The sequence below is a fragment of the Hypanus sabinus genome, chromosome 8, assembly GCF_030144855.1.
Source record: "Hypanus sabinus isolate sHypSab1 chromosome 8, sHypSab1.hap1, whole genome shotgun sequence".
Lineage (NCBI taxonomy): Eukaryota > Metazoa > Chordata > Chondrichthyes > Myliobatiformes > Dasyatidae > Hypanus > Hypanus sabinus.
The window spans coordinates 35,449,249-35,476,432 of record NC_082713.1 but is presented as its reverse complement, the minus strand read 5'-3'; the positions used below and the strand labels follow the sequence as shown (position 1 = coordinate 35,476,432).

The following is a 27,184-nucleotide window of genomic DNA, read 5'->3' as shown; positions in this document are numbered from 1 at the left end:
TTACTTGGTCCATTTCCGACCCTCCCTCACTGTCTCCATCTCTGGAGACTGTTTATCCACTGATGTCTAGTATAAACTCATAGACTCTCACAGCTATCTAGACTATACCTCTTCTCACCCTGTTTCTTGTAAAAATGCATTCCCCTTCTCTCAATTCCTCTGTCTGTTCTCTGGATGGGGCTTTTCATTGTTGAATGAGGGAGATGTCCTCCTTTTTCAAAGAAAGGGGCTTCCCTTCCTCCACTATCAATGCAGCCCTCAACTGCGTCTCTTCCATTTCACGCACACCTGCTCTTACCTCATCCTCCCGCCATTCTACCTGGGATAGGGTTCCTCTTGTCCTCACCTACCACCCTACCAGGCTCATAATTCTCCAAAACTTCCACCATCTCCAACGGGATCCCACCACCAAGCAGATTTTCCCTCCCTTCAATTTCTGCTTTCTGTAGGGATCTATGCAACTCTTTTGTCCATTTGTCTATCCCCACTGATCTCCCACCTGGCACTTATCCTTGCAAATGGAACAAGCGCTACACCTGCCCCTACACATCCTCCCTCACTACCATTCAGGGCCTTAAACAGTCCATCCAGGTGAGGTGACACTTCACCTGTGAGTCTGTTGGGGTCATATACTGTATCCGGTGCTCCTGGTGTGGCCTCCTGTATATCAGTGAGATCTGACGTAGATTGGGAGACCATTTTGCTGAGCACCTATGCTCCATCCACCAGAACAAGTGGAATCTACCAGTGGCCACCAGTTTAATTCCACTTCCCATTCCCATACTGGTATGTCCATCCATAGTCTCTTCCATGATGAGGCCACATTTAGGTTGGAGGAACAACACCTTATATTCTGTTTGGGTAGCCTCCAAACTGACGGCATGAATATTGATTTCTCTAACCTCCGATAATGCCTCCCATGAACCCTCCTTTCCTTCACCATTTCCCATCCGCTTTTTCCTCTCTCACACATCAGCTCCCTCTGGTGCTCCTCCCCCATTTTCATTCTTCCATGGCCTTCTGTCCCTTTCACCTCCAAGCTTTTTACTTCATCTCCCCCTTTTCAGGTTTCTCTTATCACTTTGTCTTTCTTTCTCCCCTGCGCCACTATTAAATCTACTCCTCATCTTATTTTTTTCCCAGTCCTACCCAAGGGTCTCAGCCCAAAACATCGGCAGTACTCTTTTCCATGCATGCTGCCTGTCCTGCTGAGTTCCTCCAGTATTTTGTGTAATTAATACTTCCATTTAAAAATGCTTCTTAATCTTCACTCAGCAAAGTGGTTTGTGACCTGTTTCGTGTTCAACATAATAGTAACTCATGGACAGTTTTGTCCACAGGTTTTCACTGGTTGACCAGTTGCACCCAAACTTTGTGTATTTTGGTTGGAGTTGTCAGCTTTATTGGCAGGCATTTTAGGTCTCTGCATTCGCTTGCTTCAATGCTAATAGCTGGCTCTGTTCTCATGCTCTTGTGAGAGATGCAGTTCTTTGCTGCTTTCTTGTTTTTTTTTATCATGGTGTTCACTGGCTCCTTGCTCAAAGATCAAAAGAGACCTTATTCCCCATGGCACTGATTGACAGCCATTTCTCAAGTACTCTTTGAAAAGGGAAGACCCTTAACTGGCTCTAGCACAGTGTGATGGACAGCTTGGTGAGATTTTGAGGAGGAGGTGAGAAGGTCAAAGGAAGAATTTGACAGTTTCCATGGTATGTTGCTGTGCTGTCATTGAGCAGTCACTGAGTGAATGTTCCAGCTCACAGCTAGTGAACTACCCACATCCTGAAAAAGGAGGACAGAGGAGATTAGGTTAGTCTGTGGTTGCAAAATAGTTCCTTCTTAATTTGCGTTACTTACATGTACATACACTAAGGCTCCAATAATTCATCGAGCAAACATTTGGGAATCCAGCAATTTGGCATCTGGCTCATCTGAGTGCTTATTTTCCAGCTCCTTTCTACTCACCGTGTCCCTGGTTCCGGTGTTCAATTCCATTTATCAGTGTACAGATAGCTGTGCTTCCTTCCACATGGAGGGAACCCGATTACTTTGCTCCCTACCACACAGCAGGGCCTTGTTCTGTCACTCTGAGCTCCCTTCCATCAGGACCCAGTTCCTGTGTTCCCTTCCACACAGTGGGGCCCTTGTTCTGTCACTCTCTTCCATTCACCAAAGGTTCAGTTCCCACCCTCCCTTCCATTTATCAAGGCCACTGTTCCCAACTGCCTCCTCTCCACTCACTAAGGCCCCAGTTATCTTTAACCTTACCTGGTTCTGTTTATCATTTTGCCTTTAAGTTCATCAAATCTTGTTTCCCATATTTTTGTAACATAAACCTGGTCATATTTCAAACTCCCCCTTGAAATTTACTGGAACTTTATATTTCCCCCCCACCCCCATGCTCTCTTTAAACCTATTGTGCTCATTGGAAGATTTATTAATCCTGTTTAACATAAAGAAGTGAATTAAAATTCATTCTAATTAGAAAAGCAGCAAATCAAGCACCAAAAAGTTCTGAGATTGCCAGATCAACGTAGTTTTATTATTTGATTTCAAAATTACAGTGGACCTTTAGAAAGGAATCCAAGAAATTAATGCTTTGGGAGAAAGTATGTTGTACCTTTGTTATTTCTCACGGTGCTGTTTTAAAATCTGAGTATGGCCAGTATATCTCTGGTCCACACATGGGGAAGAAGGATAATTTGTATGGAATCTCATTGAAATCAGGAAGTCAGTGCTCAAATATCTTATTTATCAATATCTGATAATATTAGTGTTGAAATTATCGTAAATGGGAATTAGGACTTGCAGATTTCCTGGAAACACTTACATTGTCATTTAAGCCTTTTTCATTGTTATATTGTTTTAGCCTAGTCTAAATTTTCAGTAATAATGGCCAACTCAGAATACCAGCAGCCAATATTCCTGTAGGGACCCATACTGAAACAATTTAGCTTATAATTGGCATCTGTGTATATAAAGCTAAAATTAGAACTACAGGTGGTGGTTAGAAGCTGGCACATCTGACAACCTCATTTACCATGGCATTGACCATTGAACCCAAAAGTATTGAATGAGGTTGCTCCATGGCCAATCTGCAGCTGAGAAAATTGTCTAGGTGTGCTAAATGAGCCAACCACAATCCTTCACTGTTCTGCAGCTGTCTTTCAGTAATGATTGTTGTTCTTTTCAAAGTCTTCCCTTTGCATTCAATTTTGCCCTTTCTGTTTTCTTTACATCATTATCGAACTTTTGTAAGTATATTTCAGTTTGTAAATCATTTTCAGTATTATAGGCCATCAAACAATCATAGAAGTTCCAAGTGGTCAGTTGTTTTAGATGCAACTCTGAAAATTACTTTGAAAAGGCAGCAATAAAATTAACTTCAGTTCATTCCATTTTCATAATAGTATGCACAAATATTTGCAAAATTGAATCTTTTCATTGATTGTAATGTTTCCAAGATCTTACTACCCTAATTTATTCACCACAAAGCCTTATAGAATAATTGTCTTTAATTGGAGATCATGCACAGAGAAATAGTAAAGTATTTTGTGAGAGGGAACAAAGAAGCTTTAAAGAGATGGAAACAGGTTAAACATTTGGACAACAATATGGAAATAAAGATATCTATTTTAATTTAAACAATGGAAAAAGTAAACTATTATCTAAATGCTGCAAGCCTGTTAAATGTTGCTACTCAGATCTGACACAAGAAATTAGCAAGCAACTATAACAGGAAAACAAAAAGTGTCATATTTTATTGCTTGGATCTTGCAGGAATGGGTAGATAGATCACATTGTGAGCACTGTACAGTTTTGGTCTTTTTGTTTAAAGGAAAATATATAAACTTGGAATCCAGTGAAGATTCACTAGATGGTTTCCTGGGATTGAAGGATGCATTATTCAGATTCAGACTGTCATGGAGCACTCTCGAAGGACTGGACCCAGGTGCAGAGGAAGGGCAGGAACCCAAGGAAGAGCAGAAACTAGCAGTCTGACAACAGAATACCAACAGAGCCTCGGAAGAGCAACCAAGTGACACCACAAGACAATTTATCATTGCCTCCTGCCATGCACTGATTGAGAGTCTTCTTTAAGTAATCATAGAATGTGGGAAGCAGGTGCTAGCCACAATTAACGACAAGATTTAAACCAAAAACACGAGGGTTTAACAACTCTAGTTAAGATATTGATTATTGAATTCAGGTGCTCCAAAACCCTGGAAACACAGCACTCTACAGCAAGCTGCAGGGCTCAGGATGGTATCTGCCCCTCTAAGGCTGGCACCTGACAGCCCAGGGAGCTTTCAAGACAAGTCGGAGAAAAAAAACACAAGGCATATCTGGAGCTTGAGACAGTGCTGGAAAATCTAGAACAGCTCTGATGGCCCTGAGGCAGGATCTGAAAAAACACGAGGCAGGCCTGGAGCTCGAGGCAGTGCTGGAAAATCTGGAACAGATCGTCTAGCTCGGAAACCTTGCATTCCACTCAGAAATCAAAAGCATTACATGGGAGATCTTATGAACCTTGTTGACCCAGAGAGCCTCAGAAAAAATCTTGAACATAGACTGGAGAAGCTCAGCACCTCTACTGGATCCACAGGGTTATGGTGGGGGGGGGGGGGGTCATGGGGTCATTCTGCCATGGTGCGCTCTCAAAGGACTGGACCAAAGTGCAGAAGAATGGCAGAATCCCCAGGAAGAGATGGAAATAAGAGGTCAGACATCAAAATGAATACCAACAGAGCCTCAGCAACTTGAGCAACACCATGAGACAGTTCATCATTCCCTCTGATACAATAACCACACCCCCTCCCCATCCCCAGGGCACTTGTTATTGCAATCCTGTTGCATTAAAGATTGATCACCTCTGCATTACCCTTTCTCAGTTCCAAGTTCAGCTTGTATATTTTTACCAAGTTGTAAAATCCTTGTTTCCTACAGACTCAGTCTGAACTCGGGGCTCTGCACTCCCCCTGTGTTTCACACCAACCAAACTAAGCACACCTAGATAGACCCCCATGTCTACAAATAGAGTTCCCAACCATTAAGTGTTTCTAATTTTTTAATTTTAATATTTCAATTAAAGTATTTTAATTAATATACTGTAAGGTAAACTTGTCTCAGTGTAGACAGGAACTGATGCCCAAAGCTATTCTAACAGTGGGTAGGATGAGACCCACACCAAGGTTAATGGTGTGTTTGAGCCCATTCATGAACATTTAAAGGCATATCAAAATAGAAAATATGGACAAAATCTAAAAGTATTTGTCTTTCTTTATATTTTCAGCATTACCTTATGAGCCAAAGGGCCTGTACTGTGATGTACCATTCTATATTTATGAAGCTCAACAAAAGCACTCACATGCAGTCAAACACAATATCATTAATGCTCTATTAGATATGTTATAAAAACAGACAAAGCTTACTCTTCTCCCAAGAGCCATTTTCTCCAAATTCTTGGAATTGTAAACAGCATCAGTTGTGTTGGGACCAATCCAGCACAGGTAAACAACAAGGAAAGAACACTACAGTTGCAGTCTGACAGACTAATTTCTACTTTGAAGAGGCCATCCTGCAACTCTCAGACACCTCCACTTATTTATCCCTTGTAAAGGACCCCACTCAGGATTATCATGAGATTGTCTACAACATCATTACCAACCTCATCATCTCTGGAGATCTCCCATCCACTGTCACCAGTCTTATTGTTTCCTTACCCCACACTGCTCGCTTCTACCTCCTACCCAAGATTGACGAACCTGACTGTCCTGGTAGGCCCATTGTTTCTGCCTGCTCCTGCCTCAGTGAACTCATGTCTGCATACCTCAACTCCATTATATCCCACTTGGTTCAGACTCTTGCCACTTACATCTGTGACACATCACATGCCCTCAATCCCCTCAACAAACTCATTTTCCTGGATTTGATTGCCTCATTTTCACTATGGATGTCCAGTCCCTATACATGTCTATCCCCCATTAAGAAGCTCTCTGCTTCTTTCTTGACAACAGACCTGACCACCACCAACCATCTCTGTCTGGCAGAACTGGTCCTTACACTCAACAATTTCTCTTTCGTTTCCCCCCTCCCCCCCCCCCACCATTTTCTCTAAACTCAAGATGTAGCCCTAGCCACCTTCACTGGCCCCATCTATGCCTGCCCTTTCATTGACTATGTACCATGTACCAAGCCTTCCCTGGTAGCTATGTGCTGTTTTATGCACCCATGCTGGCCTCATCAATTTCATCAACTTTGCCTCCAATAAGCAGTTGCCACAATTAACTGATGGCCCAATTAACTGGAATCCATTGTACCTAAAAAAGCAAAGATAAAACAGTAATTAGGGCATTTTGGATTGCTTTGTTTCTAAGCATAGCTAACTGGCAGGGACACATTCCAGTTACGTTGTAGCATTCTGAACTTCGATGGTTTGAAAATTATGTATCAGTAAAAGGCTATTACTAGAAAAATGGGAGAAAAAATGCTTTTCAGAAGTGTGTGATTTTTACTTTCAGATGTTGTCCTGAACTTGTTTGATTGTTTTTGATAAACTTATATCAAAAGGGCATACAAGTCGGCCCTCTGTATCCATGGGGTCTGCATCTGCGGATTCAACCAACCGTGGATCAGGATTGAAAAAAAAACGGAAGTTCTCTCTCTTTCTTCTTATTCCCTGAACAATACAGTGTAACAACTATTTGCATAGCATTTCCATTGTACAGGTTTCCCCCACTAACTGAAAGTAGAGTGTTTTTGAGCGTTCCCAGACCCAAAAAAATAACTTACCAAATCATACCAAATAACACATAAAACCTAAAGTAACACTAACATATAGTAAAAGTAGGAATGATTTGATAAATATACAGCCTATATAAAGTAGAAATAATGTACGTACAGTGTAGTTTCACTTACCAGAATCGGGAAGACAGCGAGCACACTGGAAGGTTCACACATTTTTCTATCATACAGTTCTTTGTAAGCACTCAAACCATCCTGCAAACCTGCCCTAAACATACGTGTCCTTTCAAAATTAAAGTCATACTTTTCTGCGATCATTGCAGCACTGTCCATCGGAGCGAAAATCTCACACAGTTCAAAGCTGTGGCGGCTCGATCCTGAGATGCTTGAGTGTTTTGTTGACAGCAAAACAAACGCTGACTGCTATTTTTGCTTTTCACCTCTCTCGATGCACAGGGTACGTGCTGCCTCTATAACGGCTGGCTGCAAAACAAACATATAACACTATTTTCGCTTTTCGTCACTCTCACTGCTCAGGGTTTGCGGAAGAGCTACAGTGGTTGCATCTGAACATGTAGAGACTTTTTTTCTTGTCACTATTCCATAAGCAATACAGTATAACAACGATTTACATAGCATTTACATTGTATTAGGTATTATAAGTAATCTAGAGATGATTTAAAGTATACAGGAGGATGTGCGTAGGTTATATGAGAATACTACACCAATTTATATAAGGGACTTGATCATCCGTGAACATGTAGAGACTTTTTTTCTTGTCACTATTCCATAAGCAATACAGTATAACAACGATTTACATAGCATTTACATTGTATTAGGTATTATAAGTAATCTAGAGATGATTTAAAGTATACAGGAGGATGTGCGTAGGTTATATGCGAATACTACACCAATTTATATAAGGGACTTGATCATCCGTGAATTTTGGTATCAGCTGGGGGCACCCGGATCAAACCCCTGCGAATACGGAGGGCCGACTGTATTGTCCAATCTTTATCTTCACCCTGGTGATTGCTGTCCCTATTTCAGGGATACACACATGCTTGACATGGGAAAATATAGACATTGAATTGAATGATCTTTATTGTCATTATACATAGGTACAGTGAATGGCATAGTGGCACAAAATCATTTTATATAATCATGTTATATAATATGATGAATGTTCATACAAGTTAATCATCAAGTGATAGTTTTTGTCAGAACTAGACAACATTAGTCAAAATCAATCAACTCAAATTCTTATTAACATTTAGCTCTTATCCAAATTATGCTTGTTTTTACTTTTGCATTTTTTCTAATTATTATAATAAATCTAATAAATCTATGTAATTTTACATAACCATCTACAATTTCAAAGTCAAGAAGCAACATCCCAAAGGAAGCTCACAGCAAGTTGGCAGCAACAGTATCACAGGCAGTCACAAGATTAGACTAATTTGGTTTCACAAGTAAGAACATGGGCAAGCTGGTCTTTTGGAAAGATGAGATCAAAGGAAGTAAATTATCATCATTGTTGGAGCCAATAACAAGCTAAATTGTGAACTTCTTCAGTAATAGGCTGCCTGGAATGATTGTGGGAAAGTAGAGGGCTGTGTAAGTTTAATGTAAACACGCTGAATTTACAGAGGCATTCCTCAGTGATCAGTTTAGCATCAGATATTATCATCGTCTCTTTCATTTCTAGATTTATATATAGAAAGCAGCAATGTAATGATTCTGGAAGATAGAAAACATGGCAGACTATTAACATTGTTTATAGTTTGGTGGATAATCTGGATAGAATGGTGACATTGGCAGAAAAATGGCAGCTGGAGCTCATGGCCAATAAGTGTGAAGCACTGCACTCAGGAAGAACTTGAAAGTAGGTACACTGCGATTAACGATAAGATCAATTAGGTATTCACATAGTTGATGCAAGTCATGTAGTATTAATTCAGCCCAAAAGGCTCAGATCAGAGCAATTCCATCATTTCCTTTATGTCTTACTTTTCTGTTGCCCTAGAACTTACTCCTGCTGTACATACCAATTTCTGTTTGCTGTTTTCACCACTTCTCTAAACAGTGTTGTGATTAACAGCAACCAGTTAACCTATGAGTATATCTTTTGGATGTGAGATCCTAACAAAGAGTTTCCAAAGTCAGGATCAAACCCCCAACACAACAATACTATCAGCTGCTCTAGATATGTCCACTTACCACCTGTGCTGTCCATAGCAAATTGGAAAGGTGCTAAAAAGCATATCAATTATTTGCATCAAAAGCATAGACTCCAACACTGAAGTATAGAGCAACACGCAGAAAATGCTGGAGGAACTCAGCAGGCCAGGCAATATCCACAGAAAAAACAAACAGTCAATATTTAGGGCCTGCTGAGTACCTCCAGCATTTTCTGTGTGTTGCTTGAAATTCTAGCATCTGCAGATTTTCATATTATTGAATTACAAAGGTCAGGTTAGAATAATATAAATCTCTGGTTAGGCCTGAATCTTAGAACTGTAGTTCATAAGACCACAAGATATAGGAGCAGAATTAGGCCATTTGGCCCATTAAGCCAGCACCATTTCATCATGGCTGATCCAATTTTCCTCTCAGTCTCAATCTTCTGCCTTCTCCTCGAATCTCTTCATGCTTTTACCAATCAAGAATCTATCAACCTCTGCTTTAAATATGCATAAAGATTTGAGCTCTATGGCTGCCTGTGGCAAAGAATTCCACAGATTCACTACTATCTGGCTAAAGAAATTCCTCCTCATTTCTGTTCTAAAAGGACGCCCCTCTATTCTGAGGTTGTGTCCTATGATCTTAGACTCTACCATCATAGGAAACATCCTCTCGACATCCACTCTATCAAGGCCATTTATATTTCATATTTTAAATTTCTTATAGATATTTCTGAGAAACACACTCCAAGTGAAGAACTTTAAAGGGGTACAGGTGAGATCCAATAGGATGTTTCTAGGGATTGGGGACTTCATTTATTAGGACAGATGGGAAAATGTAAAATGAGGACAAAGAGGTTTAAGATGTGATCTGATAAAATGATGAAATGACTAGATAGAACAGAGTAAAGCTATTCCCCCTGGCAAATGGGACAATATCCAGAAGTCAAAGACTTAAAATTATCATCAAAAGATCTGGAGGATGAAGAAAAATACTCCCAGTCAGAGAGATGTCAAGATCAGGAATGTGTCATGAGGAAAAGCGATAAAAGCTAATTCCATAATCATTTTAAAAAGGCTCCTGTGTATTAGCTTAGGAAACGCAAATTATGGGAAAAGTAGGTCTAAAACAAGTGATTTTTCAAGGAACCAGGAGGGGGCAATCGGTCTAATAATCTTCTCTGTGATACATTTGTATGATTTGATGATTAACACTGGACTGATTTTAGATTATACACCCAAAGAACATTTTTCCTGTGTTTCAACAAACATATTTGATCATTCTGAATTTTATAATTGTCTACTTAATACACTGCTGATGTTATGTACTGAAATTTCTGAGAAGGCTGAAAGGTGGCCTGGCATATTGTGCTGTTAACTGCACTTTAAATATGTTCATTCAATAAGCTTGATGACTGACTCTGCCCCCTCTCTTTTTCTCTTTGTCTTAGCAATGGAATTCTGCGAAGCTCCATCAGTGTTGTGTGGTGGGTATCAGACAGATCTATGTGATCCTTCCCAACACGGATACCCTATGATAGTGGGATCTGATGTCGACACTGAAACAGAAGGAGCTGCATCTCCAGAACATACTTTACGATTGTGGATGCGAGAGATCAAATCTGAACATAGCTCCTGTCTGTCAAGCCGTGCAAATTCAATGCTTTCCCTCACTGACACCGAACAGGAAAGGAAGTCTGATGCAGAAAATGGTAAGGATTTAAACTAAGTATTTCTGTAAAATATTGTGGTGCAATGACGCCTTCAGCTGATGCAAAAATTAATTACAAAAGCACAGTAAAATTGGAGCTCTTTTCAGAGCTCCGATATGGTTTTGTATAACTTTGTAAGACAATTCATTAGAAGAGAATTATATCAATTAGATTCATGTACTTGCCTCACAAGTTCTCAGGATAGGATTGAGTAATAAATGTACTGACTTAAGATTGTAATTTGCGCCAACTTCATGTCTGCATCCAAAGTTTGATGCCAAAGTTGCATTTCTGAAATTTTGGAGAGTTTTAATTAGCCGTCATCATTTACAGATATTTTACACCTCCCTGGTGTCTCCACTGCTTTTCATCTAAGTGTAAAATATACTTTGAAAAAACAAATTTGAATTAGATGTGTTGATTTGCAGTGCTTTGAATCATAGGTGAGGTGTGTGAGAAATAGAAACAGTCACCATTTGTTTCAAGTGTTCAGAAGTACACAAGAACTTAATAATGGCTTGAGTTCTTTTTTATTGTAAAAGCTGGACAGTGAGAGAAGTGAATTAACTCTACCTCATTGCGTGGCTATTTGTCTTCAGCATTTTCTCTCTGCTCCTCTTCCAAAAATGACAGGGAACACTTGAGTTTATACACATTTCCTGGTTCTACAGAATGGAAAATTTTGAACTTTAAAGTAATGTATCTGATTATATATCGACGTGTTATTTAGCAGCATTCTTGAAAACTGAATCCCTATAGATGGAAAAGCATAGAATCAAAGAACTGGTTTCTTTTGCACGTTTATTGGCACAATGGCAAATTATCTTTAATTATTCTTGGAAGGGTGGCACAGTGACACAGCTGTTTGAGCCACTTCCACACAGCCCCAGATACCCAAGTCCATATCTGACCTCTGATACTCCATGTGTGGTGTTTGCACATTCTCCTGTGACCAGGGGTGCAGTGCCATTTTTATTTAGGGCTGGAACTGACAAAATATTTGCCATTTCCTATATCATCTCTCTCTCTCTCTCTCTCGCTCTCTCTCTCTACATATACATATATATATATACACACATAATTTGTGTACCTGTTCACGTAATGAGCAGGGGGGGGGGTGTGTGTGTATGAATAGGTCTCATATATATATATAAATAAGAATATAATAATTATAATTATATAACATATTTTATATGAATAGGTCTTCTTATGATGTTAAGCACTAAACCAAGATGAAAGAAGTATGTGAATTCCAGAGCTCCACAGAAATATGGTGATAGTTAAGACATTAACAAGATTATATCCGATTTATATCCGATCACTACATTTCAGTGTATAACTGGTACAATAAAAAATATAATACTTAATTTAATAATATGTCAAAGTATTGCACGGTTGCACTCACTAACTATCATAAAATATAATTATCAAGCAAGTAAAGGATAAGACAGTAATTGTGTATTTTACCAATTTAAAAGTAATTTTCTGCTTACCAAATGCCACCAATGAGAAGTTTCACGATAATTTCCACAAAGGTTCAGGTGTAATATGTGTTCGGGGGTCTGAAGCAACCCTTGTCCTGGTGTCATCTGCTGATCTGTGGTACCGCAGCCATGATGTGACATATGGCTCAGGATTCCACTGAACTAGAGGAGGTCCATGCAGTTTAACAAATATAGCCATCCATCCCTTACTAGCCCTCCTCTCGCTCTCCTCAAACCCCTCACCGTGGTGCTCATAGAGATTAAGTGCTTTCTCATGCTTCATTTTGCCATCAGCAGGCTTATGCTTCTGTGACATGTCCTCTAGCCACACATTTAATGCTTTCTCAGTCTTTGCAAGCACTTCATCACGAACCAGAGAGACCATTTTTGCCGATGTAGGGGTATCTCTAACACTACTGCCAATTTCAGCTTCTTTCTGCATTATTGTGCAAAAGTTCAATGCGTTCTTACCGACCTTACGGCCCACTTCAGCAAGCAACATGCCATACTCCAAAAGATCTAAGATTTTTGTTTTCTCAGCAAACAATGCTCAAACAATGAGTGCTGGAGAGAGACTGAGAATCTGTGACATGCCGGGAGGCTACAGCATGGTATGCTGGGACAACGGGTCGAGCGAGGAGGAATTTCACAAATACCTAAATAAAAAAAACAGTCACAGCTCCAGGATTTCACCAAAAATGATCAAATATCCTAATGTTATTAGTGGTATTTTCCTCACCAGCCGCCATCTCCTCTCCCCAACCCCCGCTTCTGTAAAATTCCCTCTATTTAATATGTGTCCGCTGTTAAATTCCCCGCATGTTTATTTTACAGAGGTGCCAGAGTGGCACTCCGGTGAGCTCCGGTAGCACTATACCCCTGCCTGTGACTGTATGCTTGCTCCCAGTGCTATAGTTTCCTCCACATCCCAAAAATATGCAGTGCATGTAAGCGACTGCTAGAACCTGAGGGAGGAGCTGATGGGAATTGGGAAGAATGAAAAGAAAGTATTAACATCGGTTGAATGTAAATAAATGTTTGATCACCATTGTGGACTTCATGATCTGAAGAGCCTGTTTCCACACTGCAATTCTCAACAATTGAATATTGAAGATAAAGTGTTGACCTCTGCTTGGGATGTAACAATCCACAGACAGTGATGGGCAAATCAAATACGGACCATATCGTGTTAAGATATTAGTAAACCAGATGTTTTTATAACAATCTGGTAATTATAAATTCACAAGTGTATCCACTATATAATTAATCCAGATAAATTAAGTTATCTGGAATTAAATTTCCTAGCTGGAGCCGCAGAAACCAAAAAGTTAAATTAAAGTCGGGCTTTCCTACTGAGATTCTAACTTGCTGCTATAGTTCCTGATTACAACAAGAGAGGTAATTTCAACAAAAGCTCTCACTGGAGACTGGTCAGATTAGCTAGTTTTACCTTTGGCTGATGTTAGTAGAGTATGGTACAGTAATGTAGTTTCATTCCTGTACTTGTCATCCATCATTTAAACAATTAATCTTTAAACCAAATTTGAAATCCCACTACAAGAGCTAGGAAATTTAATTCCAGCTGAGTATGCCTAGATTAAAAATATAGTGGCAACATGGCGGAATTGCAAATGTAAAGAGATAGCACACCGTTAAAGGAAAGCCCATTAACAGTGTTGCTGAGCAGAGGGATTTTGGGGTCCAACTTTATAGCTCTTAGAAAGTGGTTCAGAAGGCAGATGGCATATTTGCCTTTATTAATCAAGGAATCATCATCTTCATGAGCCATGTCTTATGATGTAGGCAATCCTGGTTTTGGACCATGATTGTTTTTGGCATGTATTACTGCAGAAGTAGTTTGCCATCGCCTTTTTCTGGGCAGTGCCTTTACAAGCTGGGCGACCCCAGCCATTTTCAATACATTTCAGAGATTGTCTGCCTGGTCACATAAGCAGGAAATGTAAAATGCATCAGCTGCTCATGCGACCATCCATTACCTGCTCCCATAGTGTCACGTGTCTTTGATGGGGGAGGGGGATGTGGGGTCAGAAAAGGTGAAGACGCTGATCAGAAGCTACCCCTTGCCCAAAGATAACCCGCAGGCAAGCGGAGGGGAAGGAACACCTAACACATCCTTTGGTAGAGACATGTCTCTGCCCGGACACCCTTAGCCAAGGCATTGTGTTTAAAAGTCAGGAAATTATGTTGCAGGTTTATAAAACTGTAGTGGGCCATATCTCGAATATTGCAAACAGTTCTGTTCACTCCATTATAGTACTTTCATACTATAAAGGGCTTGATGGGATAGAGTTTGGAAAGTTTCCTAAATCAATACATACAGGTTCCAACTAAAGAGAGTGCAATACTAGATCTCCAGTGAGGGAATAAGACAGAGCAGGTGACAGAAGTTTGTTTGGGGGAACACGTTGCTTCTAGTGATCACAATACTATTAGATTCAAGATAATTATGGAAAGGATAGTTCTGGTCCTCAGGCGGAGATTTTAAATTTCAGAAAGGCCAATTTTAATGGATCCGAATGGATTTGACAAGTGTGGATTGGGACAATTAGTTTACTGACAAATGTGTGCTTGATAAATGGGAAGCTTGCGAAGATAAAATTTTGAGAGAACAGAGCTTGTATGTTCCTGTCAGAATAAAAGGCAAGGATAACTTTGGTTTCTGGGAGATCTTGAGACTCTGATTAAGGAGAAGAAGGAGGAAATACATAGCAGGTATAGGCAGGAAGGAACAAGTGAGGTACTTGAGTATAAGAAAGGCAAGAGAACATTTAAGAAGGAAATCAGGAGGGCTAAAAGAAGGTGTGTTATTGTTCTCGCAGTCAAGGTAAAGGAAAATCCCAAGGCCTTTTGCAGATATATTGAGAGAAAAAGAATAACAAAAGACATTTTTTTCCCACTTGAGGATCAAAGTAGTCATCTATGCATGGAGCCATAAAAGACAGGATGACGTTAACTAGATGTTTTGCATCTGTATTACTCAAAAGAAGGACTTGGTTTCTAGAGAAGTGAGACAAAACATCAGTGATGTAATGCACTGTGTACAGATTAGAGTAGGAGGTGTTTGCTGTCTTGAGGCCATTTGGGGAAGATAAATCCCCAGGGCCTGACAAGGTGTTCTGTGGACCTTTTGGAAGGCTAGTGTAGAAATTGTAGGGGCCCTAGCAAAGATATTGAAAACATCCTTAGCAACACATGAGGTGTTGGAGGATTGGAAGATACCTAATTTTGTTCCGATATTTTGAAAAGTCTCTAAGAACAAGCCAAGAAATTATAAGTCTGTAAGTCTAAGATCAGTGGTGGGAATATTATTGGAAGGTATTCTAAGGGACCGGATATATAAGCATACTATTTACATAGACCGGGACTGATTAGGAATAATGAAAATAGCATTGTGCGCATTAGATCAAGTCTAACCAGTCTTATAGAGTTTTTCAAGGAAATTAAGAGAAAACAAGGCAGTGGCCTTTAGCAAAGGGCGATTGAGAAGTTGGTAAGATTCTGCTACTTGGCATTCAGGATGAGGTAGTAAATTATATTAGACGTCCTGGAAAAGCCAGAGAGCATTTGTAGATAGTTCACTCTCTGACTGGAGGCCTGTGACTAGCGGTGTGCTACAGGGATCAGTCCTGGGTCTGTTGATGGTTGTCATCTACATAAAAGCTTTGAATGATAATGTAGTAAACTGGGTCAGCAAATGAGTAAATGGTACCAAGATTAGTGGTGCAGTAGAGAGCAGGGAAAGCTATGAAAGTTCAGACTCAGAATCAGAATCAAGTTTATTATCACCGGCATGTGACATGAAACTTGTTAACTTAGCAGCAGCAATTCAATGCAATACATAATGTAACCCCCTATGTCGCCTCAGGCTCGCTCAGCTCGTTCTCGTCTAGTGGGAGCAGCCTTCGGCCCCGCCAAACTGGGTAATCAGCTGGTGTGGATGCTGTGTGATGTCCCCGCCTCACCCAAAAACAGACAGTACACCATATGCGATTAATTGAGTACAATTTATAAAGGTTACTATAACTGTGATTAATAACGATACAGTATATATGAAGAAAAAAATAAAGAAAAGGCGCCAATCTTATCAAGGTCCAAGCCACTTCGTGCACAACCGTTGGAGCTCAATTACCGAAGTCTTCTGGCCACCATTCGATCCCCTCCGAACTCCTCGACTCGCAGCTTAGGACCATCCAAAGTGGTCAACCAAGCACATCTAGCTTCATCTCCTCTCCTTGGAGTACCTCCTGGCCTCGGACCCCCGCTTGGGGTCCATTCCTCGCCCAGCTTACAGCATCGCGTCCTCTCTCTCCCAACCCCTCGCGCCGATCTCCCAGAAGCCCGTCAACAATAGCTTACAGACTCAGAAGAAAGAACAACATTAATCCCAATTGGTTTACAAAGGAATACAATTCTCGTTATCAGTAAATTTTAACCCAAACAAGCTTCCAGCACTCTCTTGCAACAAAGAAGCATTCCTGCTTTTAACAAAACAAAGAAGCCATTTTGATTACATACACAGTAACAAAGAAAAAAGAAGAAACCCTCTTTACAATAATATAGAAGAAAAAAACCAAAATCAATAATAATAATAATAATAATAAACAAATAACTAAATCAATTACAGTATACAGTTTGCAGTGGGACCTGCATCAGCTAGGAAAATGGCAGGTGGAAATTAATGCAGACAGGTGTGAGGGGTTGCATTTTGGGAGGGTAAACCAGGGTAAGAATTGCACAGTGAGCAGCAGGGCACTGAGTAGTATAGTAAAAGAAATAGACCTGGGCATACAGATCCCTGATTCATTGAAAGATGAATTCACAGCTAGATAAAGTTGTAAAGAGAGCTATTGGCACATTGGACTTCATAAATCAAAGTTTTAAGTACACGAGTTAGAATGTTATGTTGAAGTTGAAAAAGACATTGCTGAGGCCTAATTTGGAGTACTGTGTGCATTTCTGGTCACCTAACCTACAGGAAATACAGGATTCCCCTACTATCCGAAGGTAGAGCATTCTTATGAAACCATTTGGAAGCTGAAATGTCATAAAGTGAAGAAGAAATTTCCATTAATTTATATGCAAAAAATTTTTGAGCATTCCCAGACCCAAAAAATAACCTACCAAATCATACCAAATAGCACATAAAACTTTAAATAACTCCAACATATAATAAAAGCAGGAATGATATGATAAAGACACAGCCATATAAAGTAGAAATATTGCATGTACAGTGTGGTTTCACTTCTCAAAATTGGGAAGACAGAGAGCCAAGATCGATTTGGAGAAAAAGAAATCATTAATGCACGCGCAACTGCCCACACAGGACTTCACGGTCATGGTAGTCTTTCTCGGGGTAAACACGTATAAAATGGGCGTCTTTTTTTCATAAAAGCGAAAATCCTATTTGTTTACTGAAAATAGGTACTAATGTAGGTCTTTCGTAACAGCAAGCTGTCGTAAAGTGAACGCTAGAAAATCGGGGACCACCTGTATATCAAAATGATTGAGAGAATGAAGAAAAAATTTACAAGGATGTCAGCTGCGCTTGAGGACCTGAGTTATTGGGGAAGATTGAATATGTTAGGTCTTTATTTCCTAGAACATACAAGATTGAGGGGAAGTTTGATGGAGGCATTCAAAATTATGTAGGGTATACATAAAGTAAATGTAAGCAGGATTTTTCCACTGCGATTGGTTGAGGCTAGAATGAGGGGTCATAGGTTAGGTGTGAAAGAAGCAATGTTTAAGGGGAATGTGAGGGGTATCTTCTTCATTCAGAGGTTGGTGAGAATGTCCAATAAGCTGCCAGTGAAAGTGGTGGATGTGGGTTCAATTTCAATATTTATGAGAAATTTTGATAGGTACATGGAAGGGAGGGGTATGGAGAGTTAGGTTCAGAAAGCAGACTATTGGGACTAGAAAGATTAATAGCTCAGCATGAACTAGATGGACCCAAGGGCTCTTTCTGTCCTGTATTGTTCTATGACTCTAAAACTTGAGAGTAGCAAATTCACAGTATTTTCTTTTGGCAAACAGGCTTCAAATTTAATCAGTAAGAGTGACTGAACTAGCCACTCAATAGTTCTGTCATTCCATTGGTGACTTTAAGAATGTATCCTGACTTAAGGATGCATTTTCTCAAAAAAGGGCATATTCCATCAGATGTGTAACACCACAATGTTGAATGAGATGGATTCTGTACTGATCAAATACTGTAGTCCAAAACTGGACATTCATGGAAAACAGTGACCCACCTAGAGCGCTTGAATTGTATTTCATTCCAGCTGCAAACTTGCGCAACAAAATGTCCTTCATATAAATATTGCAATCATGCATGGAGACTAAACTTGACACAATGTAGATTATATTAGAGATTTTGAATAGTGACATTAGGCACATCAAACAGAACTATTACACAGGACCATGAGTATAGTAAACAGCAAAAGCAATGTGTTGTAGGAAGAAATAGGTTGTCCCACAATACAAAAAAGAGATCAAAACTCAGTAGTTCTGTCACATCTTTTTGTGAAAAAATTTGAACACAATTAAACCAATAATGCATGAGAAGACCTGGTGAACAGAAGAGGACCTGGAAATGGATTATCTTTTATTCATCATTGCTGAATCATATCCCCAGAACTCTCTGCCCACGAGCACTATAATTACAATGACAGTGTAGATAAAGAGTAGATACTGACCATGCCAGTAACACCCACTGAATGAACAAAAAAAATCAGAAATAAAATTTATTGTGTGTAAAACAGGAGCATACCTCTCCTACTCTTTTCCTGCTGGAATAATGAGGTTAATATTTATCTTTTTTACTTGTCAGAGCAGGTACAAAAGATACCAGCTAACGTCCTCCTTTAATTATTTCAGTTGTTTTGTGATTACCAGTTTGCCAGAGCCTATTTGGAGATTATTGTAACATTCACAGCAGGCATCAGAGCCCAAATAGGTCAGTGCTTTCACTTTTATTGAAGGGAAAACTGTCCCAGGATATTTCATACAAGTCCTTTCTTACTTGCATGCACTCTTTATTCACATGTCAGTCAGTGAGCTGACTGGTGAGGACTATTGCATCAGTCCCCATTCAGTATCTTTGTCGTGCCTGGTACTTGGCTCGTGTTTTGTCCAGAAGTTGCTTTACAGTGTCTTTTGGACAGAAGATTGCTGCACAATGATCAGATGAAACCCTGAGGTTAAACTCTTAGAGGACTATTGTAACCAAAATTGGGACAGATTCCCCTGCCCCCATTCCTTTTCTCTCTCTCTTCCTTGATCTTGCCTGTATGACTGCCACCCTAAATTAAAAATGAAGCTGGAGGTTTAAATTAATATCATACATGCAAAATCTTTGAGAGGAAGATTTGACCTGACTGGACTAAGGTTGATATTTATGAAACAATTGTGAAAAGTATTTTAAGGCTTCCCGAGTCAGAATTTATCTAATTTTTGTAATAGGCCATCTTACTTTTTATTTTCGTTTGAAGAGGATATTACCTTTTCTCATTCTTGATTACCTTTAACCTGGAACTAAAAGACAATGGTGAATGAACGAGGTGATTGCAGAATAACTTGTAAATGTATTGGAAGTCATTTAAACTTGAGCTTGAACATGATTTAAAGACTTCCAGATGAATATTTTTGGCAGATACCCTTTAGAATTCCAAGGAAAATGTCATCCTGTCATTTTCAGAGGCTGACTGATGCATTATATATTCAACATTTCTTTTTTACATCAAGTGCTTAGAATTTGATTTCTCATCTACTGTAAATAACTTTGTGTGGTATTGTGTAGATTGACGTGCTATTCATAATTTCTATTTATAAAGCCACTAGTCTTTGTTAGCTAATCCCATAATGGATCCTAATGGATATAAAGTATTCATAGATTTGTGTGACACCAAAATTTATATTGCAAACCCCTGTAGTACCAGATGATAATAGCTGCAAATTGTTTTAATATTTATGAAATTATAACCCTATTCAGACCTGAAACCTAAAATGTACAATGTTACTATTTAAGTATTTCATGTAGTTAAAAATTATGCCAATGCATTAACTGGTTACTGGGGTATGAAAATTTTATTATACCACATTAGGAGCTAATATCCTTAAGGATCCTTACTGAGAAGAGTTTGGGTATCTTGATTCAATTTATAGGGATTATAAATCAAAATCAAAAAAATCATCCATAATTTAGCATCAACTTGGTTCTTTCACTGAAAAAAGACCTGTCAGAAAGTGATTGTCCCCCAAATGGAGAACAAAATCTTCTAGCAGCTTTTTTGAGGTGACATGTCTTGCCAGTTGTTCGAGTGAATATTTATTAATGATATTAGTTTTAAAGAAAAATATAGCCATCCCTCTCTTGGCATTTTAACAGATGTTAAATGTATACATTTCAACTGGTCCTACAACCTCTTATAAGGCTTCTGAGCAAGGTAATCTTCATTTTCTTCTGTGGCCCCCGGAATTGAGCAAGTGCTTACTTTCAATGATTTCACTTCCTAGCTCTTTCCACTTTGATTTCGTCTGATTCTCCATGCACATCTTAAGTTTTACTTTCCAAAATTATACATTGCTTTCATTTTAAAATCAATTTCAGGATTTAGCATAATAACTGTGGTATATCAAGTAAGAGTCCAACCTTTAGATAAGGGAACTTTTGTATGCAGTGTGTTTAATTGTTTTTCTCCACAGGGCAGGGTGAGGGTGTGCCTGATGCAGACCTGTGGTGAAAAAGATGATTTTAACTTTAAAGGGCACCAGTTTCCAAATAGGTCCCCTTTAAATTTCACCAAGGTAGATCTTTCATCTATTGTGAAGACCAGATTCTATATCAGTTATATAGTACAGTATGCCAGTACATATGTCCAGGGACCTCCATCTGTCAGTGTTTTGTATGCATGGAGGATCCAGAACAACTTTGAAAAATTAAAGGTTATTACATCTGATGATTACGTAACACATTAATGTTGCATTATGTGATAGAATTCTCTCATTAATTTATATTGAAATTAATGTTCTCATTATAGGTCCAACCTGTAATTTTCTTAACATTTTCTTATTGCAATACACTACCAATCTGACATCATAGCAAATCTGAAAATTGTTTTTGATTCCACAGTTTGAATCATTTTTATAAATCATGAATAATAATGATCCTGCACTGATCCTTGTAGGACCATCCCTTCCCACTTTGTTTAGATTTTTATGTGTTTTCCATATCACATTTGGCTCCCTATGCATCCTACTTACTTGTACCCTGACTCAATGTCATCCCAAGTGATAGTGCATTCATAAGCAATTGTTGATGTCAGACCATAAGATCATATAACATAGGAGCAGAATTAATCCTTTTTGCCTATTGAGTCTACTCTGCCATTCCATCATAGGTGATTCATTACCCTTCTCAACCTCATTATCCTGCCTTCTCCCCATAAACTTTGATATCTTGACTAACCAAAAATCCATCTATCAACTCCCACATTGAATATGCTCAATGACATGGCCTCCATAGCCATCCTTGGCAATGAATTCTGCAGATTCACCATTCTCTGGCTAAAAGAAATTCCTCCTAATCTCTGTTCAAAATGGATATTTCTATATTCTGAGACTGTGCCATCTGGTCTTAGACTCGCCAATTATAGAAAACATCCCCTCCACGTCCACCCTATCTGGACCTTTCAATATTCAATAGGTTTCAATGTGATCCTCTCCCCCATTCTTCAACCAATACAGGCCCAGAGCCATCAAACACTCCTAATACAATATGATAACACTATCATTCACAGAATTATTTATGTGAACCCTCTCTGGACTCTCTCCAAATCCAACTCATTTTTCTTAGATAAGGGACACAAAACAACTCACGATACTCCAAGGGTGGTCTGACCAATGCCTTATAAATAATCAGCTGTGCATCCTTGCTCTTATTATCCCAGTCCTCTTGAAATAAATTACACCAACTCAATCTGCAAGTTAACCTTCAGGGAATCCTCAACAAGAACTCTCAAGTTGCTTTGCACCTCTGATTTTTGAATTTTCTCCCTGTTTAGAAAATAGTCTACAGCTTTATATATTCTACCAATTGAGCTGTAGGATTGGTGTGGTGGAGCTTAAATCTTGCCCTTGCAGTATTATTTTGGATTTATGTGAAAAAGAATCACTTGCAAACAAAGCTGAATTGTGGTTATATCCGAGTAAAAGTTAATTCCGTCTAGGCAAGAGAGAAAATTGAAAAGGTCGTGGTGGAGAATAACTTCCATGAAAATATTTGGAAGTAAGTTTTTAAAATGATGAATTTCCATAATTACATAGAGTTTAATCATTCACATAACTTATTTATATATAAAACCATTGTGATAAAAAATGGTTTCTTATTATACTAGTTTGGTTGAGCATTTCATGAAGAAAAGTAGCCTTTTAAACTTTGAAATGTTCAGTTCCTTGACAGTCTAATTGATCTTCTCTCTGCTCTGCATTATGTTCCATTGATTGCTTCCACTGGTTTCATAACTGAAATGGGCTAATTATTTTTGTTTTGATTGTGATGTTGCCTCACATAGTGATAATAAATACAATGGTGAGCATTTAGAATATAAATCACTGTTCACCAGAGGCTACCACAAATAGCCTTCTTCTGCATTGAAGAATTTCTAGCTCTCTCTCGGCAAAGTCAGAGCACTTACAATAATTGACTTTGGTTGCTACTTAAAAGAATCAACGATCTTTAGTGTAGACCATCTTATATTTTAGCTACTGTTTATTAGCTTAGTTTACTTGAAGTTTTCTCCTGATAATCAATTTTATTTATATGGAACCGTAGTGACGAAAAGATCCATAGCTGTCTGTCTTCATTTTGTCAATCTTGCTGATGTAGAAATCAAATTAACCCATTTGCAGACAACTGGCATTTCCCTAGCATACATTGACTCACTTACAATGATTACCAGTATCTTGTATTCTCTTCATTAATCATTCTCAACACAAGATTAAGAAAAATACTTGTTTGCGTGTATTTGCTTTTTAGCCTTTGACGAATGTCTTTAATTTTCATCTTACAGGTTCTCATCTTACTTTGGCGAGATAACCTACTGTTCACATCCTCTCTTGAGAATAATAGGGGAAGTAATCATTCATAATGCTTACAATTTTGTCTAATTCTTAATTTGAAGTCCCTTTGTGTGTTCAGCAAATAATCCTAATCATATTCAATTTCTGTTGGAAGTCAATACTAGATTAAGTATCTATAAGTTAACAGGACTGGAGCATTTGAGCAGTAACAAATTTTATAAATGATTAACTTGCAGGTAACTTCTAAAGGCGTAATCAACTCTAACATGTTAGGTTATACTAATCATTTATGGCTGAAATAGCAAACATTCATAATATGAAAATACAAAACAGGTTTATCTACTTTCATCTGAATCATAGAACATTGCATGGTGTCAGATGGGTTGGTCTTTCAGTTCTTCAAGTTTACGTTTTAATTTAATACTAAAACCTGAATTTCTTGGATAGGATTCATCTACCGTACACAGTCTTGCACAATTTATGACTAAATGTGTGGACTGTAAACAATGGGTCTGTCTACACAAAATACTGTGAACGTATAATAACAAAAATTGTTTTTATATTTTGTCTCTATAGCTATGCTCTGTCTGACCTCTTTGAATTTCCCTTCAACTTGTTTTTGTGTGATCTAATATTATTTTTCTTCTCTTGGTAGGTTTTAGGGTATTTGCCTCAAATTCTAACTGGTGTTACTTGGCTCGTGTTATTTTCTTAAGGTATTCAGTAATGCGCCTTGTATGAACATTTCTTGTATGAACTAATTACAGGTTGTTCCAAGCTTACAAATGCCTGACTTAAGTGCAGCCCATGCATACAAATGAGCATATGGGAGACTGGCAGGATGCATTTGCTGGCTGCCGTAGAGCTGCAGGTATCTTCTGTTGTGTGAGAAGCTGGTTTGCAGCAACATTTCAACTTGTAGACTGTTCAGGTTACAAACAGTTCATAGGAATGGAAACGTTTCATAACCTGCAGAGAACCTATATTTAAAATTTTCTCTCCTCTTTGAAGTTCAAATTCTTGCTTGTGGTCTTGTACCTTGTGTTTTATATTTCAAATTGTGTTCGTTTTGTAGATAATTATTCTGCACTCATGGTTATAAAGGAGTGATTCATCTTTCATATACCTTGCCAAATGGAGATTCATTTTCTTGCAGGCGTCTAAAGGAAAATAAAGAAATGCAATAGAATTTATGAAAAACTCTAAATACCAAAAACTGACAACAGATGTGCAAAATAAGACAAATTATGCAAATAATAAAAAGTAAATAAATAATACTGAGCTGTAGTGTCCTTGAAAGTGAGGACTCTATGAGTTGTGGAGTCAGTTCTGATGCACTATCAATAACTCCAAAAGACTGCAAGTAGAGTAAATACTGAAAGTCTTTTATTAGCAGTAAAATATACCACGTCCATGCCGGATGACTGCCCTGGACTGTGGGAGGAGCAGTAACACAATCGCCTTTATCCAGGGGTCTGTGGGAGGAGCCACAGGAGCAGTCAGCAGAGGGGCATGTCCAGACAGATATACATGGTTTACCACAAGTTCAGTATTAAAGGGAGTGAAGTTATCCTCACTGTTTGTCAGAAGTTATGAAGAGAAGGCAAAAGAATAGAGTTGCGAGGGATAATAAATCAGCCATGTTGGAATAGTGGAGCAGATTTGATGAGACAAGTAGCCTAATTCTGCTCCTTGTGTTCTGGTCTATGGCTTATGGTTCAGGAGTCTGATGGCTGAAGTGTTATAACCGTTCCTGAACCTGGTGGTATGGAACCAAGACAGGCAATTTGGGATGTTCCCTTTGAGGAACCTGAAACCTTCAACTCTCTCAACCTCATCATCAGTGATGTAGTCAGCAACATGTGTACTTCTCTCATTCCTGAAGTTAATCGGTTTTGCTGAAATTAAGGGAAGGTTTGCCCTCAGAGTAATCTGTACCCTCAGCTCCAGAGAATTCCAAAGGTTTAACAAGCCTCCGAGCAAAGGAAACTTTCTGCAGTTTTAAGTGGCTGGTCTTATAATCATGAGAATGGGCCCCCATTTATTGACCCTGTATTTGGAGGTAACAATCTTTCAGCAATCTCCTCAGAATCAAACAGGCTTTTAGTACACTACCTCCCATTCTTCTGAACTGCAGAGAACATGGGCCCATCCAACTTAATTTTTCCTCATGGATCATGTCTCCAGCCCATAAAGTAATTCAATGAATCTCCACTGCAATGTTTTACAAGGCAGAATATAGTAACCAAAATTACGTACAACACCTTAATTGCAAAAACCAACATAATTGTGGCCTTCCCAACATGTAACCCTAGTTTCTGAAAGACCAACATACCATGTGCTTCCAAGTTGCTTGTTGTGATTGCTTTTTAACTATCTAACGTAAAAATTGAAGTACATAACACTTGAATTTCATGCACAAATTGCAAATAAAAGCCACTTCATACACACTTTAATGTGATAGTACCTATTCTGGTGAAGGTTCTGCACAAGGGGAAATTGCATGTCCAGGAACTATTTCTCCAGTGTTATTTAACTATATGAAGACATCATCAATGTGCACCGTGCTCATTTCAGTTTTATTGATGGCAAATGTCTAAACAATATGCAACCCATGACCTATGTTTTTAACTCCCATTAACAAAAGGAGCAAAACTTGCAGTAATTGGGTCAAGAGACATAAATTAAAGAGTCCTGTGCTTACCTATTGTCTGCCTGTGCTTACTTGAATTCTTTCCACTTACTTACCATCCAGCTGCTGGATCTCAGAGCTTATTGCATTCTCAAAACCAAGCACAGTACAAATATTCTGTGATCTCTTCCTGAATACCGAGTTCATATTTCAATGGGCCACATATGGCATGGACTGAATCAATCAGGTCAAACTTGATGAAGCTGTGGCCTGAAGGTACATGCCACCCTGCACCACAGCCTTCTTCACCTCTGTGGCAATCCTTTATGGTGCTGCAATGGAAAGAGTTATTTAATATTGTGACTTACTTCCTTTGCTTCCTTGCAGCTACAATGTCTGCAGATAGCTGCCCTTGGGTGCTGTTCTGCTCAACATTTTAACACAGTAGTCAAACTGAAAACACATTTTTAACTGTATATTTGCCAATTTTCTGATAACTTGGTGGTAACACCATTGGGAGCAATAATAGACCCCAATTACTGAACTTCGGATACTGACACCCTCAGTACTTTCAAACCCAGATTCTTATATGTTAAATTGCATTCTATTTTCTATGTTTCCTTCTGAAGGAATAATCCATTATTTCCTTTCATTATACTCCTTCGTTGGTGAACATTGATGTGATGGTGTTGTTTCCATTATCATTCCTTTGTGCTGGTCACTTTTCAGCATATAATTCAACTCATCTGAAATATACACACTTCATTTCTCATTCAGTGTTCCTTAGCACTCTCCCTTTCACTTTCTAGCTCTCCTGTCCAATCCTGTTCAATCTCAAACATTCCTCTTATTGTAGCATTGTTGCTTTGGAACCAGACAACCAGCTATTCATTTGCATTCATAGTTTGTTAAATCAATGTGCACTCAAGTAAACCTCTTAGAGAGTAAGATAATTTCTTACATTGGATATATTTCAAAACTACTTAATTGGTTCAATATCATTTTGGGACATTCAGGGGTCATTTGATATTTGACAATAATTGTCAGTGACAGTTGGTGACCAGGGTGGATTTCAGCAGTCATGTGGGTTTGTTTTAATACAAATCCCAAGGTTGAGGTCAATGTTCTGGTATGCTGTGCTATTGTCAATTTGACTTTTTTGAAGAAAGTCATGATGATCCAATAGAAAGCAATACAACCTCCTTAACACATGGATGGCTGCACCGTAAGGTGATAATACAGCTTGCCTTGCTGCTAATAAAATGCTCCTACTATTCCAGAGTGTAATGTATGTATCTAATGCCTGAAACTGACTTGTAATGTGGC

The 27,184-nt window shown here is 38.8% G+C and overlaps 1 protein-coding gene across 1 annotated transcript in view; it reads left to right on the top strand.

Moving 5' to 3' along the window:
* LOC132398041 (teneurin-1-like) overlaps positions 1-27,184 on the top strand; it is a 742,532-nt gene that overhangs the window by 80,986 nt on the left and 634,362 nt on the right. Inside the window, exon 2 of the mRNA XM_059976960.1 lies at positions 10,379-10,639. Coding sequence (XP_059832943.1) covers positions 10,379-10,639 — 261 coding nt within the window. The remainder of the gene's footprint in view (positions 1-10,378; positions 10,640-27,184) is intronic.